The sequence below is a fragment of the Peromyscus leucopus genome, chromosome 5 (genome assembly GCF_004664715.2).
Source record: "Peromyscus leucopus breed LL Stock chromosome 5, UCI_PerLeu_2.1, whole genome shotgun sequence".
Taxonomy (NCBI): domain Eukaryota; kingdom Metazoa; phylum Chordata; class Mammalia; order Rodentia; family Cricetidae; genus Peromyscus; species Peromyscus leucopus.
In genome coordinates, this window is record NC_051067.1 from 33,322,564 (window position 1) to 33,348,779 (window position 26,216).

At 42.7% G+C, this 26,216-nt stretch overlaps 1 protein-coding gene across 1 annotated transcript in view; it reads right to left on the bottom strand.

Moving 5' to 3' along the window:
• The window catches only part of Mboat1 (membrane bound O-acyltransferase domain containing 1), a 105,974-nt gene that overhangs the window by 35,590 nt on the left and 44,168 nt on the right, over positions 1 to 26,216 (bottom strand). The window contains exons 2-4 of the mRNA XM_028881009.2: positions 15,900 to 16,045; positions 14,785 to 14,862; positions 6,157 to 6,252 (exon numbers count right to left, since the gene is read on the bottom strand). Of these exons, the coding sequence (XP_028736842.1) occupies positions 6,157 to 6,252; positions 14,785 to 14,862; positions 15,900 to 16,045 (320 nt within the window). The remainder of the gene's footprint in view (positions 1 to 6,156; positions 6,253 to 14,784; positions 14,863 to 15,899; positions 16,046 to 26,216) is intronic.

Consider the following 26,216-nt stretch of genomic DNA (forward strand, 5'->3'; position numbering starts at 1 on the left):
TCAGATGGGGTGGCCAGATGTCATGAAGCCACAGAGGAAAACACTGCCCAGGGACAGCAGGGCAAATGGCCACCACCAGGAGAGGGACCAAAGTCATTGTCCTAATGTGCACCCATTCGATAGCAAGGAACACAAATGGCGACTGTCCCAAATGTCCACTCTGAATCTCCCTGATCTTGTATTATGCATTTAAATATATTTAAATAACATTCCAGGAGTTTTCATCATGATACTACTAATAAAACAAATATAAAATCACCAGTAATGGTCCCTCCAGGAGAAACTCCCTTACATTTTCATTATTTCTTCCCATTCCTTTTCTATAGATATCCATATCCAGAGAAAGATGGAATCTCAGCACAGATTCATCTTCTACACTTTAAAAACATTTTCCTCTTCCTCTGCTTTTTAATTTTTCTTTTTGAGACAGGGTCTCACTCCATAGCCCACTAAGGCCTCTAACTCAGGACAATCCTCCTGCCTTAACCTCCCAAGTCCTGGGATTACAAGTGTGAGCCATTACACCTAGCTTAAAAACCTCAATGGAAGCATTAATTTAGCTCTTTGATTTAATTGTTCACCTATTTTAGAACATTTAGGATACATCCAGCTTTTCACTATTAATGAAAATAGCTAAAAGTTCTTGTGAATAAATTTTATTTCCTTACAGTAATTCAATTCCTATTAATTTAGCCTATTAAAGAATATGAACTTAGAAAAAAATTCTTTCTTGAAACGTGTGATAAAATTGCTTTCCAGAAAGGTTATGTGTATTTCTACTCCCACTGGCAGTGTGTGAGAGTTCTCATTTCATGTTTTCAAAAGCATTTGGGTGACCTGAATTGCCAGCATGAAGGCAGAAATCATCTGCCTGGATCTGGCCTAGACTGGAAAAAAGAAGCCAGAGTTCTGGCTGCCACCCTTGGAAAACATAACTTCATTTGTACCCTTCTGTGAGTGAAAAAATAAGAGTCAAATCACCATAATTAACTTTAAAAATATTAGCGTTACTATAATTGTTGAGCTTCCCAAGGGAGAGGGGCAAATATTCAAACGCAGTGGTTCTCAACTTCCTAATGCTGGACCCTGTAATACAGTTCCTCACGTTGTGGTGACCCCAGCCATGAAATTACTTCATTGCTACTTCATAACTGTAATTTTGCTACGGTTATGAATCATGCTGTAAATATCTGATATGCAGGATATCTGCTATGAAAGCCCAAAGGGGTTGCAACCCACAGGTTGAGAACCACTGTTCTAATGCCTCTGTCGCCCACATTCACAGAGCAAACAAGAAGACATTCACAGCTATTAATATATGTATCGATTTAAATTGCATTAGTAGCACCGGCCAAAGTGCATCTTGTGTGTGTTCTTTTCTAGGCCAGCCCACGGAAACTTGATTACTTTTGAATGATAAATAAATTTTCAAGTCCCAGAACAAGCTAACGTTCACGTGCATATGTTCTCCCAAATTAAAGACATCCATATATGTTCTGACACAAACACTAATCACATCCAATCCTACTAAACTCCTGTCTGTGCTCTTACACTAAAGGTGCAATATAGAGTGTTAAGCACTAAGATTTGCCCACGTGCTCACAGGACAGATGCTCCCACATCAGGCTGCTTTGTGACACCACATTCCACTTTGAAACACCACTTTATCTCTTGATACAATCCTAAACACTACATTTCAGATGAAAGAAATAGCAAGGTTAAGTCAATTCCATTCTGAAAGAAAGCTTGTAGCTTCTGCATGCTTGTAGTAAGAACAGCATTCTGGGCCAGTAAGGTGGTTCAGCCAGTAAAGGTGACTGCCACCAAGCCTGATGACCTGAGTTCATTCCTCAGGACTCATGTGGTGGAAGGAGAGAACTGACTCACAGAAATTATCCTCTGACCTCTAACATGGGTGCCAAGCCGTGCACACATACACAGATTAAATAAATGTAAAATATTTTAAATATTTAAAAAGTAATAATAATAATAAAATTAAATTGTTAAAGAATCAACTTGAATGAAGATCCCCTGTAATTGTTGCCAACTTATGATTGAAGCCCCTTGTCAATTTCAGGGTGAGGTACCTCTCCACTTATGATGACTAACATTAGCCAGAAAGATGGATTTATATCCGCCATTTTTATTTTAAAATAAAAAAGAAACAAACCTCCACGTAGTAGAGAGCATGTCCACTCATTCATCAGAAGACTAACTCACAAACACCTTTCAAATAGTGAGCACACCTTCCTTGTGTCTGCTCCCTAAGCATGTCCTTGCAAGCTGAGCACTCAGCAGTATTGTGTATAACCTCCAGAGATTTCTTACAGGAAGTTAAAAAAAAAAAAAAAACCGCCACAGAATAAAAAGCACTTGAGGAAATTCACCAAATGCAGAGAGTGACGAAGATGGGAGCTGATTTGCACCTTCCTTGTCAGCAAACACAGCATCAGCCCTGTGGTACAAGCACGTGACTGCTTCCCCCGAATTCCCTTGAACTTTCCATTCTGGTAACTTTCCATGGTTTTGAACATACTAAAAATAATGCAAAAGATGCTAGGTGTGTGATGCATACCCATAAACCCAGCACACATCTGAGAGGCTGATCTGAGGGTTCAAGCCCAGTTTATCCTATAGATAAGAGACCAGTCTGGAATATACGAGCAGGACTGGAAAGAGAACAGGAGAAAAATGGATGGTGTTAAAGAAACAAATGGAGGAGGAGGTATAAGACAAGCATCCAAGACATGAACGGTGAGGTGCTCTTACCCCACAGTCAGGAACAAGAGATGTGTGCTGACACATCAAACATCAAAAGATGGATAGTCATGAATCAATGTGTATGAGCTGCTCAAAGCTGCTATGACAAATTGCCACATGCCGGATGGCTTACAACAACAAAATTTGAGTTCTGTTTTTTTAAATTCACAGTCCTAGACAACAGAAGTCCAAAGCTAATAAGATGCACGTGGTGGGGGTTCTTTCTGGAGGCTCAGCAGGGTAATGGGCCCCATGCTTCTTCCTGGCTTCTGCTGGTGGACAACAATTCTTGGCATGGCTGGACTCTGGCTGCACCCCTAATTTCTACCCCCATCTTCACACAGCCATCTTCTCTCCACATGTGACTTGGCTCTGTCTATCCAGGTCTTCCTACAAAGACCAGTCAGACTGAATCTAAAGCACATACTTTGACCCAGGGCCATCTCAACTCAACTAACTACATCTCTGCAAAGACACCGTTTGGAAATGAGGACACAGCCTGGGGCTGGGTGGACATGAGTTTGGGAAGGACAGCCAATCCTGGGCATGATACCGGCCACATGCTGGCTTCTATGTGATCTAAAAATAGGAGTGCACATTCATTCTGCAGCTGTACTCACTCCTGTCTGTCTCTTCCATGTCTGCTGTACACAGAGTTGCCAGTCTATGTCTGCTGAATAATGAATGAAAGAACCTTTGATGTAGGAGCAGGGAGTGTAGATCCCCTGCACAATGGTAGCTCTTGCATAAACTCTGCTTGAGATCGCTAGGGTCACTTCCTCTAGCATAAATAAGGGAGGAAAAACAAAACAAAAAGGTGCTTGCAAAGCGATCTGAGCAAAGAATCCTTGATATTTTCAGTGTTCTCTAATGTTCCCAGCAGCCTCATCCACATTTAATTCAGCAGCCACTATTTTTATTGTACTAAACTTCCTTCAGTGGCTTCCCAAAGTCCCCAAGCTGGTTTTACACAAACTATTATCTCTCCTTTCATATACATATTTATTTATTTATATTTATAGATATGCATACACACCTATGCCCACACATTTATAGATAAGTGTATATATAATCAGCTTCTATGTAAGCTGAGATGGTTACATTTATGTGCCAACTTAATTGGTTAAAGAATGCCCAGGCAACTGGTCAACCTTCCTTTTGGATATGTGCATGAAGGTGCTGAGAATCAGTGGCATAAGTGAAGAATCCCTGTCCTCATGGATGGAGGTATTGTACAGTCCACTGCAGGCCTGGACAGGACAAGCAGGCAAGGCAAGTGTGAATTCTTGTAGTTCTCATCTTTTCCCTTCAGAAATCTGAACTCCAGGCTCTTAGGCCTTAGGCTCTGGCTTTGTTTAGGCTTCTATTGCTGCAACAAAACACCATGACCAAAAAAGTTGGGTAAGAAAGTGTTTATTTGGCTTATATGTCCATATCTGTTCATCATCAAAAGAAGTCAGGACAGGAACTCACACAGAGCAGGAACCTGGAGGCAGAAGCTGATGCAGATTCACACTGGATCCTAGCCCATCAGTTAATTTTCTGGAAACACCTTCACAGACATGTCAAGAAGTGTACCTCACCAATCTCCTAGGTGACTCGAAATCTAATCAGGTTAACAATGGATCTTGACTATCAACATTACTGATCACAGGCATCATCACTTCCCTTATGGCTATGTACAGCACAGGCACCATTGATTTCACACATTTAGGCCAGTCCCAGCTCTTAACCTTATTTAGCATCAATGAAATAAGCCTCTTTTAATTGATGTTGTTAAACGCCTCATAATTGGTGGCATATCCACTCATTATGATTTATATGAATTTATGTATTTCCCCCCCCTTAGAGCAAAGCCTATTTACCAAGGATTCACTGAATGAGAAGCAATCTAGCTAGAGAAGTCAGGTTCTTCTGATCCATGCTGGGAAATTCCTATCAGATGACATAGAGTCACCAGGAACAACAATGCCTTCATTCCACAGGAGTCATAAAAGGCTGTGCTTGAACTGTTATGAACATATACATATATATATCATACACACACACACACACATACACACACACACACACACACACACGCACACACACACACACACATATATATAGAAAGAGAGAGAGAAGTGTGTGTGTGTGTGTGTGTGTGTGTGTGCAGGCTCATGTGCACTTGTGGAGGACAGAGGACAACCTTGGATGTTGTTCCTCGGTTGCTATCCTAGTTATTTGAGACAAGGTCTCTCAGAACCTGGAACTCTCCAAGTAGGCTGGGCTGACTGGCCAGTGAGCCCAGGAATCGGCTGGTCTCTGTCTACCAAGCACTGGAATCACATGTATGTGCCACCACCCTTGGCTTTTCTATGTGAGTTCTGGCGATCAAAATCAGTTCCTCATGCTTGCAGGCAAGTGCTCTCTATTCACTTTGCTGATGGCAGATGCCTCAGCGCCATGACAGAGTTAGCAATGGCCTGTGCCAGAGGGCCAGTATGGAGGGGGATGGCCTATCAAGTCACAGGTCACTAGCTGTACCAAGGACTTCCCTTGTAGTTGATACAAGTCTAGAGGAACTGGAGGTGGAATCATGGGTTCAGTAGAGCCAAAGGATGCTGAAAGGCATCACAGTACCACTTGTTTATCAGCTACAGCATATTGTTAACTAGTAGGAGGTGAAATGCAGGGGGCTGGGGAGATGACTCAGCAGTTAAGATTCTTCCTGCTCTTCCAGAGGACTCAAGATCAGTTTCTTAATTACTGATGGATAGGGGAGGGCCCAGCCAATTTTGGGTGGTGCCATCCCTGGGCTCCTGGTCCTGGGTTCTATAAGAAAGCAAGCTGAGCAAGCCATGGGGAGGAAGCCAGTAAGCAGCACTCCTCCATGGCCTCTGCATCAGTTCCTGCCTCCAGGTTCCTGCCCTGCTTGAGTTCCTGTCCTGACTTCTTTTGATGATGAACTGTGAATCGGTAGTATAAGCCAAATTAACACTTTTTCTTCCCAACCTGCTTTTCGGTCATGGTGTTTCATCACAGCAATAAAAACCCTAACAGGAAACAGAATAGATACTTCAGGTTTTGTGGGCCATATGTATAACTAACTGCCATTGTAGTACAAAAGCGGCTGCAAACAAGGCATAATCGCATGCCTAACTGTGTTCAAATAAGACTAAAGAAAATGAGAGGGGATGAGGTTTCTGGGTTGTAATCTGTGACCTTCTTACAATGTATAGAGCTAACAGTTGTACAGGAACAAGTAAGATTTTTACCTCACCCTCATTAGCACAGTATCTCACTGTAATTTAGCTGGTCATAATAATCCTTAATGTGTACTTGGTGTTCATAGACCCTGACAGACTTAGTCAAAGTCATCAGTCAAACACGTCCCCCTCCAATTAAGATACTCACCCAGAAAAATCTGTAGTGAGAATTCCATAGTGGAAGATGTATATTCGGCTGATGTGGCATATCGTAAGGTAGCCCATTGCTACAAAAAAGGAATACCTGAAACCCAAAACACAGGGGACCAGATTAATGTGCATGACAGTGAGGTACTCAATAAATGCTCTCCTTGTCCCTTCTATCTCACCCTCTACAAGTGACTGGTCACAAAGTCTTGAATGTTCCAGCTACATCCTAGTCCATCCCATCTCCCCATTCTACTCCTCTAAGCCCTTCATCTTTTCTTACCCAGACTACAGCTTTGGGGGGGGGGGGCAGCAAAACGTATCAACTAGAACAGCTTTACAAACTGCAAACCCCTAGGTTCTTCCTCTAGCTATTCTGGTTTAATTGGTACCAGGTACACATGGGCATGTTCTTGGACTCATTCTTGGCACAAACCATTACATTTATATGATGAACTTCACAAAACACATATCACGACCATATGCTCACAACTCTCCCTACCCACACCTCAGGCATCCATTATCACTTACTTGTGAGCAACTCCCCTGTGTTTTTCAGAAAGATGGCACAGACAATATGACATATGAACTAGCAATACACACCTGTGGCAATGAACACTGAGAGACATTTACATATTTATGTATTCTTATCAACTTGTAATTTTAAATACATATGATAATCTGTGCAATGGAAAGAATGCATGATGCCCCCAAATGTGTATGTTAAAACCCTAACCTCTAGTGTGATGGTATCAGGTACTAAAGCCTTTGAGAGATGATTATGTCATAGGAATAGAGCCCTGGTGATTAGGATCAGAACCTATATAAAAGAGATCCTTCTGTGCCCATTGTGGTGGCACACAACTGTAGTCCCAGCACATGAGGGGTCAAGCAGGAAGATGAGAAGTTCAAAGTCATCCTCAAAGACATAGGAAATTTGAGGCAAATCTGGGAAAGCCAGGGGATATCCAGAGAGCTTTCCCATAAAAGAATGCAGGAAGATAGATGTTCACCAGAAGTCAACTAAGCTGGTTAGAATCTGGCTTCCATTCTCCAGAGATACAACAGGCGAATTTCTACCTTTTATAAGCCACCTAGCTGGCCTAGCTAGAGTGCTTTGTTGCCAGCCTAAGCAGACTAGGACACTCTGATGAGCTACTGTCTCCCTTTCTGGACTGTATGTTCCGTGAAAACACAAATGCCCCTTAGTGTTTGTTAGCCAAATCCACCTACTATGTGTTAAACGTACAAATAAGTATGTGAGCAGTACTTTTCCTTAAAGTGTCCAATGAACTCACTGTCAAGTCAAATAAAAACTCCTGAACACAGTATGCAAGGGGCATCCTACGCGAAGCTCTCCTCCACCATGTAGACTCATCTTCAGCTGTGTGCCATGTCCATCTACCACTCGATTACATTGGCCTGCCAATGGTCCACAGTTGCATCTTGTGTTTTCAGGCCAGATGCCTTTCTGTATGCCCCTCCTTTTGCCTGTTACTCCTTCCTCCATCCTACAGCTTGTCTGGAAACTGCCTGGTTTTCAGGCAGGACTCAGCCCCAAAAGCCACCTCTCCACTATCATTTTCTCAGACATTCTCCCCAGTTGATCCTGGTTGTCAACCTGACTAGATTTAAAATCGCTGAGGAAATACACCTTTGTACATATCTGTGAAGATATTTCCAGAGAAGATTAACTGAAAGGAAAGATCAGCCCTCAATATGGGTGGCAATTCCAACAGGTATATAGATATAAAGTCTAAGGGTGTGTACACCTACTTCTTTCTTTCTTTTCTTTAAAGATTTACTAATTTTACTTTATATATATATATATATATGAGTGTTTTGTCTACATGTATGCCTGTGCACCAAATGTGTGCAGTCCCCACACAGGCCAAGAGAGGGCATCAGATTCTCTGGAACTGGCATTACAGGTAGTTGTGAGCCACCATGTGAGTGTTGGGAATTAAGGCCCTCTGGAAGAGCAGCCAGTGCTCTTAACTGCTAAGCCACCTCTTCAGTCTGAGCTGCTTATTTTTGAGCATGTGCAGCTATCATTAGACTCCAGCTTCTCCAGCCTTCCAGTGTGGGCTCAGAACACAAGGAGTTCCAAGCTTTAGTGCCGGATGATGACATCTGAGAGATCTAAATTCCTAGAATAAGTAACTACAAGGTTCTCTGCCTTTCCAGCAGAAAACCACTGATGAACTACTCAGCCTCCATCATGTAAGCCAATCTAATAAAGTCCCTTTATGTGTCTGTCTGTCTGTCTGTCTCTCCATCTCTGTCTCTGCTTTTGCCTCCCCCCTGCCCTGTGTGTGTGTGTGTGTGTGTGTGTGTGTGTGTGTGTGTGTGTGTGTGTGTGTGTTTAGATGGGGTCTTATCATGTATCTTTGTAACTGTGGCTGGCCTGGATCTCACTCTATGTAGACTAGGTTGGCCTGGAACTCACAGAGATCTACTTGCACCTGCTTCTGCCTTCCAAGTGCTAGGATTAAAGGCATACACCATCATGTCTGGATATATATATATATTTCTATTGGTTTTGCTCCTCTAGAGCATCCTACCTATTACACTACCCCTGTTCCCCAAGCCCAGCATAAATCACTGCTCAGCTGCTTGTACTCTTCTAGTATAGAACACTAATAAATTTAAATTATCCACATGGACATCTGCTTCCCCAGCTCACTGGAACCCTGAGCATCCCAGTCCTTAGCCTGACACACAGATTGGGGGTAGGGAGGGCATCATGACTATTAGAAGAAATGAATACACTTAACATTTTAAATGTCTCAGGAAACCAACAGATAGAGACATAAATCCAAAAGCTATAACTTCAAACATATGTCATAAACCAGGGAAGATGAATATTCTGACATTAAATTGTACTGAAACTCACATGTTAACATTAAAATGATGCATGAATTCTGGGTCAACCCAGGGAGTAGTAAAGTAAGGACAATAACCAGATAGCAAGCATAAAGAGTTCTCTAAAGCATTATACAACATTGGTTCTCTTTAATCTTAGTCATGGAGGACAATATTACAGCTGAAGGGCAATGATCAGGCATTTGCCTACTGTGCACAAAGACCTGAGCGTCCTACCCAGCATCACCAAAAAGAAAAAAGGAAAACAATGAGAGTTAAATAGGCTTAACCAAAAAGTTCAAAATCTGAAACATTCTAAAATGAAAAATATTCTAAATTTAAAAAAATGAGTGTCATGTCAGCCCTAAAAAATTCAGTTTGCAAAATATTTCCAAGCTTAAGGTTTCAGATTCAATATTCATGCCACTGTGGTCTACACTCACATTCCAAAATCTTAAAGCCTTCAAAACTGGAAACACTTCTTTCCAAAACACTTTCAATAAAGAACAGTCAGCCTACTCCATACACAAAAGCTCCCCTTAGCTTGGGTCCATTCTCAACCCCTTCTAACCACGAAGACAGTCGATAAAGTCAATGGCCATGAACACGTGTCCTGAGAAGCAAGAGCGGGAGTGGGAGGAAGCCTTGCTGCCTCTGGCTTCCACTTGCTTTCTCCAGGCAGTTCACAAACTCAAGGCGAAAGTACAAAGCAGATTTGACAGACAAGAGATTCTTCTAGAACCAGGTCAACGATCGTCCCACCTGTTTCTTCCCTGGCTTACAAGTTAAACAGATTCAGTTCAGTGGTTGTAATTAAACCACAGCTGTCAATGACAGGGATAAGTTCTGAACCCTAATACAACAGGGCATTCTTGCCCTGACTGGACCTGAATTCCTGTATGGGGCAGAAAACATATATTGTGAACACAAAATAATAGGAGTTCAAACCCCAGCACTTGTAAAAGCAATCTGTGGTATGAGAAATTGGCATGGTGGCCATTTTTGGAAAGAGGAGTGTAGCAGAGATTGGGACAGGATAGTTAGTTATGTTCTCTTGTTGACCTGGCTGGGTGTATTCTCTTTATAAGAAATCATCAACATGAATTTACTTACATAAGCATTCATTACCTCAACTCAAAAAATAAAATAAAATCTATATCCTACACACTTGTTTTAGAAAGACTGTGTTAGCAATAATGAAATCATGGATCAACTGATATATTAATCATTTATGTATGGAGACTAATAGAAATACATTAAAAGGAGCTTAGTCTAGTTTGTAGCACAAACAAGGTCTCCAGAATCAATTAACTAAATCACCAGTTGTCACACAAGGCCTCCATCCTGGAAGATATGGAGCAGATCTGCTTCAGCTGGTCCCAGTACAAGCCGATGCCTGTGCTTCCTGCCCAACACTGTGATTGGGATGGAAACAGGTGGTACCTAAGAATTCTCTGAAAACATGCTGAGCAACAGCTAGGCCAGAAATGGGTTCCTTGTAGAGAGCAGACAACACTACCTCTCCATATCTCTTTGGAGCCACAAGATGGAACTCCCAACACTGGACATGAAAAGGAGAACAATTTAGATGGGATCATGAAATCGTAGTCTTCAGACTTTGCAATCACGAGAAGTGAGAAGATGGCTCAGTGGATGAGAGTGCTTGCTATGCCAGCATGAGGACTTGAGTTCAAATCCCAGCACCCACGTAAAACCTGGTCATGGCTGTACTTGCCTGTAACTCTAGAAGTTGAGCAGGGTGGGGGGGGGGGTGGACACAGACAGATCCTAGAAGCTTTCTGGACAGCCAGCCTAGACAAAAATAGTAAACTCCCAGTTTCAGTGAGAAACAGTGTCTCAAGGCAACGAGAAGTCCAGCACCAGAAGAGGACACCAGGACATCTGACATTCAGCTCTGGTCTCTGCATACATGCATGCATGCTTACCCATGCACGCACCACATGCATACGCCTACCTACACACACCTGCGTACACATGAGGGGGTATTCATAATCATTCAGAAATAACCACACAAGTGTTTTTAACTTAAAAGAAAAAAAAAGTCATTCACACTTTTACAAACCCCAGACCTCAAGGGAGTTGGGGAAACTCATCCCAGGGAGGCTAACCCACCTGTCCGGATTTCACATTTTCTGACCTCAGCCTCTTGTTCTTTCCCTGAAACAACTGAGGAAAACAGCTTTGGGACGTGGCTGAAGTTACATGGAGTTCTTCCTCTGGGAACTGGACCACTCCCTGCTTTTGCAAACTGGCAACCGCTCAAGCAAACAGAAAGAGGAAGAACAAGTTTGAGCATCTTCCATGTTTATTCTCATAGCAGAGCCTTCTGCTACCACAAAATCGTTACAGTGAAAATCATGGTCTGTCTATGAACGGCTCAGCTCCGCCCGGGTTGGAGTGTCTCGTTCCCAGACTCTGGAGTGGGACCTGGAAACCTAGGCCTGCCTCGGAACAAGGGCTAGCTTTTGACCCTCTAAAAACCAGAACGTACCCCATAAGTGCCATGACAGAATGAGGAAGACCAGACAAGATTATCATAGGTATTTGGCAAAGTCCCACCCCTCGCCAAGAAGCTATCTGCCGTTGATGACCGCGGGGTAAAGAAAACTAGTTTAGTTCAATGGAGTGATGCTGGGAGCATGGCCTCCACACACAGGGCGGACGGTGTGCTCAGGAATAGCTGGCGAACACCAAATAGAAGCCGTGAGGGTTTAGGGTTTTTGTTTGTTTGACTGTTGTTTCATACTTTGTCTGTTTGTTGTTTAAGAGGGAAAATGAAAGAAAAAACAATGTGACAAAATGGAAAAAAAGAAAAGGAAATGTGCTATAAAATGTAACATTATTACTAATCATTTAATTCAGTGGTTATCAACCTATAGGTCATGACCCCTTTGGGAGTCAGATGACCATTTCACAGGGGTCACCTAAGACCATCAGAAAATACAGATAATTATATTGCAATTCATAACAGTAGCAATATTACAGTTATAAAGTAGCAATGAAAATAGTATTATGGCCTGGGCAGTGGTGGCACACGCCTTTAATCCCAGCACTCAGGAGGCAGAGGCATCTCTGTGAGTTGGAGGCCAGCCTGGGCTACAGAGTGAGTTCCAGGAAAGGCGCAAAGCTACATAGAGAGAAACCCTGTCTCTAAAAACCAAAAAAGAAAATAGTATTATGGTTGGGGGCTACCACAACTGTAGTAAAGGGTCTCAGCATTAGGAAGGTTGAGAACCAAGGATTTAATTGCTGTTCAAACCCATGTTTAAGAAGACAAGCAATCTCACACCCAAACCCAGACCATGACATTTTTATAAAGGCTTTTATAAGCATTATACATACTGTGTAAAGCATTTACAAAACTTGTTCTTTTCAAATCAATAAAACAGACTTCCCAGTTTTCCTCCAGAAGGAATATCTTTTCAAGGAGAGAGAGCTTAGAAATCACATTTCCACAGCTCATTTGGACACAAAGTTGGGAGACTATGAAATTTAAAAGCATATAAAAAGACTTTCCTCTGAAAATGAAAAATTTATTGTAACTACAAAATGATATATTAAAAAGTTACATGTTAGTAGTTTTAAGAAGTGTGGTGATGGCCTTACTAATTAAGGACTTCTGGAAGCCAGAAGTGGGACTTTCCATAGAAGCCAGGAACAGAGAAACAGCAAGTGTGAGCAGCTTGTTTGTTTGTTTGCTTGTTTGTTTGTTTGTTTTGGGTTTTTGAGGTTTTTGTTTTGTTTTGTTTAAGACAGGGTTTCTCTGTACAGTCCTGCTGTCCTGGAACTCACCCTGTAGACAGGCTGGCCTCAAACTCACAGATCCGCCTGCCTCTGCCTCCTGGGTGCTGGGATTAAAGGCATGTGCCACCATACCTGGCCTGCAAGTGTCTTTTCAAAGCACCCTGGCTGTTACTTTCATAAATATCTACTGAGCCTTCACTGTTGCCTGTACCAAGAATCGTTTTAAATGTTGAAAACACAACATAAGCAAAAGATAAAAGTCTTTATATTCACAAAGTACACTAGCAGCTGAAGATAGGGTTCAGCAGTTCAGATCACTTGCTGCTCTGACAGTGACTAATTCCCAGAATCCCTACCATGGGGTTTATCACCACCTGTAATCCCAGTTCCAGGGGGTCTCATGCCTCCTCAGGCACCTGTACACATGTGGGGCACATAAACTCACACAGGCACATGCATACATATAAACAAAAATAAATTCTTGAAGATGTACTTGACTTTTCATTGTGTGTGTATGTGTGTGAGTATGTGCATTTGAATGCAGGTGTCCAAGGAGGTCAGAAGGTGAGTTCTCTGAAGCTGGAGTTATAGGCAGTTGTGAGCCACCACACTTGGATTCTAGGAACTGAACTTGGGTCCTCTGGATGAGCAGTATATATCCTTTCTTAACCAGTGAGCCTTCTCTCCAGCCCCCAGCCCCACCAAATAAATTATTTTTAATAAAAGAAACATTAAAAATAACTTTCTAGAGTTCACAAAAGGCAGAAACAACACTGAGTTTTCAGACAGACCACAGGAAAGACGGACAGACATTGTCAAACACACTCCACCAGTCTAGCTGCTGATCATGTGATCATACAGACTTCAAGGGAGAATTAAACTACCTCTGTGCTTTAAAAGCCAACAACACAGCACAACTTAGCTCTTTCTCACTGAATAGTTCTCTTATATACTATACATTTACGTATTCAAAGTCTACAACTAATGTGGTGATATTGTGTTCCCCAAAATATCGTGTACCTTAATAAACTTATCTGGGGTCAGAGAACAGAAAAGCCACTAGTTAGGCAGAGATAGCACACACCTTTAATCCTAGCATTCCAGAGATAGAAATCCCTCTGGATCTCTGTGAGTTCAAGGCCACATTGGAAAAAGCCAAGCATGGTGACACACGCCTTTAATCCCAGAAAGCCAGCCTTTAATCCCAGAGAGTGGTGGTAGAAAGCAGAAAGATATATAAGGCGTGAGGACCAGAAACTAGAAGCATTTGGCTGGTTAGGCATGTGGCTGGTTAAGCTTCAGGCTTTCCAGCAGCAGTTCAGCTGAGAGCCACTAGGATGAGGACACAGAGGCTTCCAGTCTGAGGAAACAAGACCAGCTGAGAAGTTGACCAGGTGAGGTTAGCTGTGGCTTGTTCTGTCTCTCTGATCTACCAGCATGGACCTCAATAACTCGCCTCAGGTTTGATTTTATTAATAAGAACTTTTAAGATTCCTGCTACAAACTAATGAGTTCTGATGTATGCAAACACTTAGAAACCTGTACTCAAATCTGAGAACGGACTTTGCCTCACCCCTGCACATTTATACATGCTTCTTTTCATGACCCTTGACCCATCTCCCGGCACCACCCCACACCATAGATTAGCTTGTGTTTTCTAAAACATAACCCAGGTAGCTTCCTTCATTCCACACATTTATTTTGAATCGCAAACATGTCATTCTGTTTCCCCAGAATTTATTTCTTTCTACAGCTGCATCATACTAAGAATATCTAAGTTGTGCCCAGCTTGAGGCTGCCTGATAAAGGGATAAACCTTCTTTCAACTGGATCCCACTTTGCATCCTTTTTTCATAAGTCCTTTTCTGAAGATTCCTCTCTTCCCTGTTCTCTGACATCTTGGAAGCCCTTAGATACATCACTCAGGGGTAATAAGCAAAACACATTTCAGAAGATCACAGAATTCCTCCCTGAACACTGCTCAACCTCAGGATCTTACCTGTGAATATTGGATACACTTGCAGTGACCATGACTCCATAACACATCAACACCAGCACAAAGAGATGTACAGCATACCTTTAAGATAGAAGGAAAGGGGTGGTACTAAGAAAAATTCATACTGACCTACACATTGGATAACCCACCCCTACCCATTCCAAAGAGCAAAGGATTCGTTAACTCATGAGAGAACATAAGTCAAAGTATTGTTCTATGGAATTAAAACACTATATCTCAAAAAGACACCAGAAAACCTGGACATAGTTTGCAATTTCAGCCGTTGGAATGTCCAGAGTCAGTAAGTGAGTAGTTGAAGATGTTCACATCCCATATAAAATTGAAAGCCCAAAAGGAATTCTTTTGGGTGGACTTTATGCTTTTTAAGTACCATAGCTATTTTTGTAAGTTTCAGAGTACCAGTACCAAAACCACACTTCCCCATATACCAGGGGTGTTTTATTTTGTTTTGTTTTTTAACACAGTAACTGATTTAAAATATGCATCCTTTCCCAAAGGTTTGTAGCAGGGTTAGAGAAGAATCCTGATACCTTCACCAAACTCACAAATTTCCCTGAAGAGATACTTCTAGAAATGTTAGTCTCTAAAGCATGCACCTTAAGAAGTACCACTCCCTAGGTATCTGCCATGTTTGGGTGTTAGGAGGTGTCTACACTAAGCTTACCCCTCCATCTGATAGAGAATGACTCATGGCCCTAATGCCTGCACTGAAACCTTTGGACTAACACCAAGGCTCCAACAACAAGGCAAGAAACACAGCAACATTTGCAAAGATTGGGGGGGTCCCTTGTTGGGAAGAATTAATCCTTGTAGCGTTCCATCTACATGACTCAAGGAGGTTGTAGAGGTCTAATCCTAAGGGGAAAAAAGACAGCACTGACTTCCAATGGCTAGCTTCTTTGCCAGCTCTAGTCTCAGGAGCGAAGGTTCCCAGGACATCCCAATCAGTTTACAATAAGGTATCATCTACAGCATTCACAGTCTCACCAAACTTTTCAGTACAAGAGGCATTTCACAATGTCATGTATTTCTTACCAAGAATATCATCACAAAACGTCCAAGTGACAAACGTTAGAATTTATGAGGTTCATACTCACCAGCCAAAACAAAACACAACGAAATAAATGCCCAAAATGGTGGCCAGTGTGTGACGGACCTCCGGGCTGGCTTTACCAGGATGTAAGTAGATTCTAAACCAGAAAGCAGCAGACAAGGCGAAGAGCTGGCAAGCCACGAAGTTAACCTGTAGAGACAGAGAATAAAGACTTTTTCGGTGCTTAGCCTATGTATAAATCTGGTTGGGGCTTTTCAGGTGTCTATACCAAGATGCCTCTGAAACTTAGACTTCCCCCTGAGCTGAGTGTTTGGAGAAGGGATGAGCAATAGAAGAATGGTGCCTTTACATGGTGGAATAACCAGGGCCGGGTCGATGGCTTAGAGGTTAACAACACCTGTTCAGTTCCCAGCACACACACAGCAGCACTTACCCATCCAAAACTCCGTTTCCAGGGGATCTGACACCCTCTTCTGGCCTCCTTGGGCACCACATATGCATGTGGTGTACAGGCATGAGTGTGGGCAAAACACTCATACACACAAAAAAAATAAAAATAAAATAAAGAAATGATAAACCCAAAAGTCCCTTCTCCAGCCCCTTCAAATCTTCAAATGCTCTCCTTCCATGGAATGAAATTTTAGTGTGTAATATTTAGCGGTCCTCCATATTCCTAAAGCTGTGACCCTTGAATACGGTTCCTCATGCTGTGGTGACCCCAACCATAAAATTATATTTGTTGCTACTTCATAACTGTAATTTTGCTAGTGTTATGAATCATAATGTAAATATCCAATGTGCAGGATATCTAATATGACCCCAAAGGGTTCATGACCCACAGTTTGAAAACCGCTGCTCTAAGGAGACAGGAAGTCTGTTGACTGGGTCTCCTTTTCTGACTTTCAGCACTTCCCTAAAAGGAAGGGTATATGGTCTGGCACGCCCTTGTGCTGTGGTTTAAATGCAGCACACCCCTGGTATGTTGGAACTTTTGAGTCCACAGCTGATGATGCTATTTTTCTAAGGTTGATGTATTGTTAGTAGGTGGAGCCTCCCTGGAAGAAGTACATCATGGAGAGGCCAGGGCAAGAAGATCAGTAGTTCAAGGTCATCATCCCTGGTTGCATATATGAGTTCAAGCAAGGAAGGGAGGGAAGAAGTGAGAAAGAAAAAATATAATCCTCACAATCCATGGGAAAGATCAGCTAATTTTTTAGAAAGAACAAACATGTATCATTGCATTTTAAACTTGACGCAATCTAATTCCAAACATGTTGAGTGGTTCAATCATTATCAAAAGCTAGAAAAGTAATGCAAACCCTTCAAAGTATTGAGGATGAAATTCTGTATCAAGGCACTTTGTGAAAGTAATAAGTTAAAAAAAAAAAAAGGATTTATGACCCCACAAGATTTCATCAGCATTTTTCCAAGACTCAAAGGGGGGCAGCAGTTACTAAAATTCATTAGCTCTGTACCAGGGGGAGAAGAGAGGGAGGGGAAGAGAGAGAAGGGAGAAGGAAGGAGGGGGTATCAGTTCCACATGAGCACATTTTGTTTTCTCAATAAAAAGCAACCATACTTTAGATTCCTCATAGAAAAATAGCACTTTCAGAAAGATTTGTTGTCTTTAATGATGGCCAAACTCTTTCTTCTATGTTTAAAAGATTGTATATCACCAGACACCCAAACACACCTGTTCCCACTAGACGCCACCTTTACTTATGACCTAAAAAGACCCGGAGAAAAGGACTTAGGAGCCTCTATGCAAGCTTTGATCCTACCTTTTCATCTAGGCTAAATGAACAACGGCATGCATGCACACAAAATAGAGTGAGAAACTGGTGTAGTAGAGCACTCTTGTAATTCCAGCAGAGGGGACGCTGAGGCAGGAGGATTGCTAGTTCAAGTACAGCCTCAGAGTACACAGTGAGAGCTTGTCTAAAAAAGATTAAATGTATGTGTGTGTGTGTGTGTGTGTGTGTGTGTGTGTGTGTGTGTGTGTGTGTATCACACATTGTGTCCTCTCAGCCCAGGGAGAAGTTATAACCAGAGTACGGCATCTTTACTCAGGAGATTGGCCACACAGAAATTTGCTCAATTTGTTCTGTTTGGCCAGGAATCGTGGAGCATTTGCACATGAGAAATGATTCAGAGGACACAGTAGTATTCCTTGGAGCACAGCCCTCAGGACAGTAGTGATAGCCCTGCCTGGAAACCAGTTAGAAACAGACCTTCTCCAGCACCCCAGACCTACCGAGTCGAGGCACTTTATGGGCAAGATCCAATAACACATGTTGTACCCTCCCCTACCCCCGCCCCACCACCACCCCAGCATAATCCACTTTGAAACTGTGGTGTGAAAGGGAAAGAAAGCTTTCAGTGAGCTAAATAACCAGTGACACAATCCAGTCAGACATAATGGTGTATACTTATAATTCAAGCATTTGGGAGGCGGAGGCAGGAGCATTATCACAATTTTGAAGCCAGCCTAGGTTATGCGCTGTTTTTTAGGCCAGCCAAGCTACATAGCAAGACCCTATCTCAAACTCAAACTACAAGAAAACAAAACAAAAAGAATACAGCCTAAAAACAATTGTATTGTTTGAACTGGCTAAGATTCCTTCCTGCCCAAACTTCATTGAGGTTCCTGTATCTTCTAGATACAGCCCTAGTTTTAGTAAGAACCACACGGCGGCCCTCCATGCCTGATCACCTTTGGTGTCTGATCAGTCCCCTGCTCCCCCTTGGTGTTTGATCAGTCCCCTGCTCTACCATCACCTAGGGTCATCTTTAGACTGAAGAAGCTAATACATATGACCACTTGAAATAGTACATGCACTCTTTAGTAGACTACATTCTCCAAATTAGCATGTGCAGAAGTTGAGCGCAGGATGAATTCACCAACTCTTGTAGGGCTATTTCCAACTGACATCCCCAACCCCTTCCCTGCTTGCTCTGTACCCAGTCTCTCTCCTACCCAACAATCACATGGTACCCAAGTCACCTTCGTCCTTTGCTTCTGTACGAAGAGGCAATACAGCCCTGAACCCAGTTACTCTCTGGATTTTCAGCTCCTAAGCTGAGTTTTATAAACCCACAGTAGAGACAAACTTGAAAGTCAAGGAAGTTTCCAGAAGGGGGAATGGAGAGAGATCTTTATTTTTCCCTTTTCATTGTAAAAACTTATCTTCATGAAAAGAACTCAACATACACCAAATCCCCCAAAGATTAAACCCCACCTCTTAGAGGAAGCATGATAAAGACATTGTGCGGGCATGCATCATGATACTGTTTTATTAAATCCTTCACATTTACATGGAACACTGGCCACTGGCGGGTTATTTCCTTTTCCAGCGCTGCAGCCTCCAGAGGCATGCTGGGGGCTGCAGTTTCATTCCTGAGTGCTAACAGCCCTGTCACCACAATTGCAGCATTGTGTGGACCTGCTGTACAAAGAAGTAGAGGGCAGCTGTTTTGTTGATCAGATTCCCAAACACAAGCTAAGCTGGCATGACTCAGATCCAGCACAGGCTCAATTTCCACAGCCTTTACAAGATTTCAAAGGCACTTGCAGGCAATCAAACACACCCCCAAAGTGTGCGTTCTTATCCCACCCACCCACCCAGGGTATGCTGTGCTGAGCTTTTCAAATGGGGCTTGTAAATAACCTTGGCTATTCACCCACTCCAGTAGAAGAAAGCTGTTGTTTGGGGATTTCTGTCTCATGGCCTTCGTGGCTTCCACCTAAAAACAAACTGTGTCAGGACCTAAAAATATTGCCTTCCTCCTAATTGAAGAGAGGCAAGCGCACTATTTTTAACAGACAGCACATATCAAAGGTCTAAAATGATTTCCCCCTCCTCTCACGGTGTAGTAGCAGTACACCAAGAGGACCAGGCAAGAGGGCAGGCCTGGATCATTTTCCTCGGCAGCTCTGCTTTATGGGCACCAAGACAAAACCAACGTGATTAAACGATCCCTGACTCAAAGGAACGTCTTTCCACCACAAACAGTGCTCTCAAAAAGCTGAAGGGGGAACTCGGACTGCGACGCCCTTCTGTCTTCTGTTTCAATGAACAAAAAGTGTCTGTTCCACACCCTTTAGCTACTTTTTACTTTCAAAGAGATCCTTATTCCCAGCACCTTGGAATGTCAGCAAGACATGTTTTTAAGTCTGCGACAAGACTGTTTTTCTCCCCAGCCTGTGGAAAAGCAAATGTTATTAAAGATGGATAATCAATGTGCATAATTTTGCAACCCAGCAGATTTTTCCATTGATAGCTCCTCTCATCCTGAACATAAGTGTCTTTTATTGAGTACTTAGGACGGATGGAGGACAATGATTTCGCACTAATGATTCTGACAGCTTTATGCCGTAGCCTGCTTCCCTAGACACAGGGAGACAATTAGGAACACTAGCATGAAGCGCAATGGCTGAAGTCACAGCAAAGTCCACGGAGGTCCACAAAGTCCACAGAGGTCACTCGTGGTTCTGTGCCACTAAGTCTCAGTTCCTAGCATTTTCCCAAGAAGCACTACCACTCACAGAAAATTATTAGCTGCCTGTAGAATTTCTGGTGCTGCCATAACAAAGTACCACACACCAAGTGTCTTGAACAACAGAGACTTAAGGCTGAGCCCGAGATGTGAGCAAGACTAGCTTCTCTGGTGCTTTTCTCCTTAGGTATACTGACTATCTTGCCCTGTCTCTGTGTGTCACTGTCTTAATTTTTCGTATAAGGACACCAACTATACTACATTCTATATGGCCCACCCTCATCACCATGTCCTTAAAGACCATCTTGAAACATGGTCACATCCCAAGACACTGGAGGACTTCACCATGTGACTCCAACCTGTAATGCTGCCCAATAAAAACCCTCTTCCCAAACCCATGAGCTGAAGTAGACATTACTGTTCTTATCTCAGAAGGGAGAGAATAGGCAGAGCCCAAAGCCAAGGCTGCAGGGGATGCTGTGGGCCTCATCATAACCTGGAGCCAACTACATAGAGGCTATACCAAAATGACTGCCAATAGGACCACCCAGCTGCTGGCCCTGCTTGGATGCTACCACCCCTGTGGAATGATAGTTCACCCTAGGTTTATGCATGTTGAAAAAGTCCACTATCCTTTGTCCTTTGCTTCAAACACACAAGCTTGAGAACAGTGACAAAAAGCACTTTTTAAAAATGCATGCATTCATGTATGTGTGCATGCACAGTATCCATCCAGTATCTTCTTCTGTCACTCCCCACCTTATTTTTCCAGACAGAGTCTCTCACTGAACCTGGAATTCACCAATTTGACTAAGCTGGTTGGCCAGCAATCCCCAGGGATCCACCTATCTCATCCCCCAGCACTGACATGAGCGCTACTCACAACTGGAGTTCTTACATGGTTTCTGGATAAGGGAACCCAGCTCTCTATGTTGATGGAGCAAGCAATTTACCTACTGAGCCATTTCCCCAACCTGGCAATCAGCATTTACGGAAACATGTCATGTGTCAGGGGCTCAACAATTGTCAGTTGCCGTTCAAAGTGATTCACACCTACTATCTCATTTAATCATCTCGAAGACTGTCAGTAACTGCCAAGCAAACTAAAATACCAACTCCTGAAAACACTCGACCACGTGGTAGCACTCTGAGTTAAACTGAGGCTCCTCATCACCCACAAGACACCAGTGCTGTCCAGCAGAAATCTGAAGTAACATTATGAGGGCTAAAAGTTCTTGCCAATGACTGTTCACTGAGTAAAACTCGCCAAGTCCCCGGAGTTTGTATTCTCATGTACCAAGCCTCCTCCAGCAGTTTTGAGTAAAATGAGATTAGCCCTCTTAATTCCCAGAGAAACAATCAGCACATACTTGATGACAGTTTAATTTGCACAGGAAGACTTCCAGTTTGTCCTGTCCTAAAAATATCACGAAGCATTGTGTTAGTTACAACTGAGAACGAACAACCTTTAAAGACTGACACTATTGGGGGGCAAATGATTATGGCGTCTCTTTAGTCATGACAAGGCTAAATCTACCCAAAAGTCATATATTTATAATCCTTGACGCAGTAGACAGGGAAGGATACTTCAGGACTATGTGGGATCTGAAAAACCCTATATTCAGACTTGCTCTCACCCACCTCCTCTGGAAGAAAAATTCACTGCTACTGTTAGCCAGTATAAAAAGCCAATAATAATGGTGGTATGGCTAATATTTACGGTACCAAGCACATGGCCAGAATTTGTCTGAGGCCTCTTGTCTGTCTAAATAAGTCCTTTCATCTTCAAAACTCTAAAGATATTTGAAGTATATGGTAGACAAAGAAAATAAGTCACAAAAGGGTTAAGAAACTTACCAAAAGTTCACATACCAGAAAGTCAGTGGCAATCCTAGATTTGAATTAGGGGATCTAAGCTGAGAATGTGGCTCATTTGACACAGTACCTGCCTCACAGGCACAGAGACCTGTGTTTAGTCCCTAGTACTGCATAAAACCCAATGTGATGCGGCACACCTGTAATCCCCACACTGAGGAGGTAGAGGGAAGAGGACTGGGCATTCAATGCTATCCTCAGATAAACAGCGAGTTTGAAAGCAGCCTGGGCTATGGGAAACCTTGTCATAAAGAAAAAGAGTTCAGGGAGTCTGGCTCCTGAGCTCAGCAATGAGCTCACTTCACTCCACCTTCTCACCCAATTCCAACATCCTGTTTTCTAGATGAAGAAATAAGCCTAGTACGCATTCTGGATCACAGAGGGCTGAGCCTCAGGGTTGAGAACTAGACCTCGGGTGTCCTGTGTGAAAGCTGTTTCCTGTGACTATGGAAAAAAAAACATTTAAAAAGAAAAAAGGTGTCATTTGGCTCATATTTTCAGTTCATGGGCAATGAGCCTTGGTTATTCAGGCACAAGGTGGCATAGAACATCAGGGCAGGGGCATGTGGTAAAGGAGGCCTGCTCACCTCCTAAGGTCCAAGATACAGACGGGAAGAGGCAAGGGTCCTAACATCCCCTCCAAGGGCATGCCCCAGTAACTAAGCTTCGTCCAACTAGGCCTCACACCTTAACACATGGGTGTTTGGAAGACATTTTGGGTCCAAATACAGCTTCCTGACTCACATCCAGCAAGCCTTGCTGTGGCTCTCCACAGCCTTGGAAACAGGTGGAAGTAACACAGAGTGGAGAGTCAGAGGGGCCCATGTAAGAACAGGGTCTTATCAAAGAACTCTGCATGTCTGAAGAGGATAAGGGATGGTGAAGAGGCCTGGGAGAGCATGTGGAACATTTGTGGATGATGTTGTAAGCTTGAATGTGTCAAGATATAGATATAGAAAAATAACTCTACGACTAGCAGGTGTGTGTGTGTGTGTGTGTGTGTGTGTGTGTGTGTGTGTGTGTTGCATATAGGCAATATACATTTGTATAATGTCTATATGGCTAATATAAAATACAAACATTGTGTATATATTAATATAAAATGTACATATATGGTACATAAGTGTATATTATGTTATTATATTATGTTTTTATGAAATCTGAAATTTTTTATGTGACTCAGTTCCACCCAGCCAAGGTTGTAATCAACTTTTCTCAATCTGGATGGATAATAAAATATAACATCCAGTACAGAATTGCCACCATGTTCTCACTTATATGAGAAAATAACATCTATCCACAGGCTTGTTATGGGCATTAAGTGGAATGTGCTAGCCCTTTCTGAACTGTAAAATTCCATATGAGTTAGCTGAGCTACAAACGGTAAAGTTAATTGACTAACCAGACCACCCAGAGACAACGACTCTCAATTGACCACTAGAATCAAAGGTATGTTTAAAAGAAATTTTTAATTTAAAAATGAAAAGAAAATTCCTCCCCAAAACAAAATTGAAAAGGGCTTAGAGATGTTTTGTCAGGTAAATGAGCTTACCGCCAAGCCTTGATGATCTGAGTTCAATTCCCAGGATCCATGTGGTAGATGGTGAGAACCAATTCCAGCAAACTGTCCTCTGACGTCTAAACCCATGCAGCAACACACACACACACACACACACACACACACACACACACACACACACACACACACACACACATTATGTAATAAAAATTTTTGCTTCCTCCCAAAACAAAATTGAAAGAGACTAATATTCATAGGGGCTGGGACCTCACAATGGAAGAGGGAGTCCTTTCTACTGTAAAGATTTCCTGGGTGATTCTAACTGAGTCCTGCTTCCACTCATCACACTGCTAAGTAGCAGATAAAGGGAACATAAGCATATGCTAGAGTGATTAACTGCATTACAAAAACATATCAGACTTATTGATTTGATCCAAATTTCTCAAGTGGTCTCCAGAGGGGTGGAGACCATGGCCACACTCTACAGAAGGGGATGGAGTCTCCTGACAGCTAGATCTGCTTTTACTACCTGGCTCAAGGGAACTATGACGTCACTGGCACTTTTTTGACATGCATTCCTAGGTGTTGGCTGGCAAATCCAGCGTGCCTTTTGTTAACATTCCCTTGCTCTTGCACATCCTCTGCTTTATATATCGGAAGAAGGCTACAGGAAGACTCAGCACATTATAGGCCTAAGTGTTTACACAGGGCTTAAAAACAAACAGGGATCTTCCTGTCTCAGCCCCTCAAATAGCACTGAGGTTGCAGGCTTGGAGGGCCATGCCTGGCTCTTTACATACGGGCCGAGGATTTGAACTTAGGTCCTCAGGCTTGCACAGGCATTCCCTAGCCCAGGGTTTGGTTTTTAAATGCTGTTATACTGGAAGATGTCTTTAAATATTTTAAACTTCATATGGAATATGTATCTCTAGGTTGCACTTAATAGAACTGTAATGTGATTTGAAATTTTAATAATGAGCATATTTGTAGGGAGGTGCTATGGGGGTGGTTCAGTTAATAAAGTGCTTGCCTTGCAAACACAGGGACTGAGTCCGGATCCCCAGCCACTGTGCCTGGCATCACAGAAGACATCTGATATCCACCTCTGCCCTCTACATACACACACATAGGCACATGTACATATACACACATACCACGTGTGTGCATGCACACACACACACACACACACACACACACACACACACACACACAAACAAACATGAAAACCGATTGGTCCATATGGAGTGTGTAGGGCCATATTAAATTAAACTGACACCATGTGTTCCAGGACTGAATGAAACACACTGAGGGGATGCCATGCCCTTCCTTCTTCTAGGCACTGGGTAAAACCACATCTAAATGAAGTCTATTGTAAGAAGCCATGTGAATTTTCACTAATTTCATTATATTATAAAATTAATAAATGCTCATTTTAAATAAGATGACAGGAATTTATTTTCAATAAAAGATGAAAAAATTAAATGAAGGGACAATCTCACCATATTATCTTCCTTCTTACAAGATCTGTGAACATTCCTTACTACATCTTCTATATTTCATTTAAATGGAAAAAGGTAGTTTCTATTTGTAGGCATTGGTTTCTCCTTTGGCTTCTACAGTCATGGTATAATGCCTACCCTGTGATGTGGTATTCCACTCAGCTATGAAGATGGTTATCTTTCTCAGTGTGGTGATTAATTCTGTCAACTTGATTGGATTAGTAAATGCCTAGGGCATTAGTCAAGCACTCCTCTGAGTATGCCTGTGAGGGTGTTTCCAAAGAAGATTGGCCAAGAGGGAAAGACCCATCCTCAATGTATGGCACCATGCCATAGACTGGGATCCAGACTGAATAAAAAGAGAAACGAGGAAGTCAGCTGAGCACTGGGTCCCCTCCCTCTGCTTCCTGACCCACCATGATGTAAGCAAGCAGCCTTTTGCCATCACAGCCAGAGCTGGTCCCACAGGCCAGAGCTGGTCCCACAGGCCAGAGCTGGTCCCACAACCATGCCTTCTGCTCCAGACTGGACTCTATCCCCTGAACTGTGAGCCTGAGTAAGTTTTCCTTCCTCAGGTAATTTCTCTACAGCCATGAGAAAAGGAACTAATACACCAGATCTGTTCCTCTCGAGTTAACTTTTCCTTTTTAGATCTTCAGGGTATTCTACAGCATGGGGCGGTGGAAGGCTCAGTGAACGTTCCTCACTCCTTAGTTTTTTACAGACAGCCTGTCATTTCCATTTCATTTCCCAGGAAGGTATGTTAGTCAGCTTTGGGTTGCTGTGACAAAATACTTGGGGTAGGTCATCTTAAAGGAGGAGAGGGTTTGTGGCCCACAGCATCAGAGGTTTCCATTAGTGGGCACTTGGTCCCATAGCTGTGGTCTTGTAGCAGGGCAGAGCATCACAGTAGAAAATAAATGAGGAAGGAGGTCTGTTCACCTAATGAAAGCTGGGAAGCAAAGTAGGA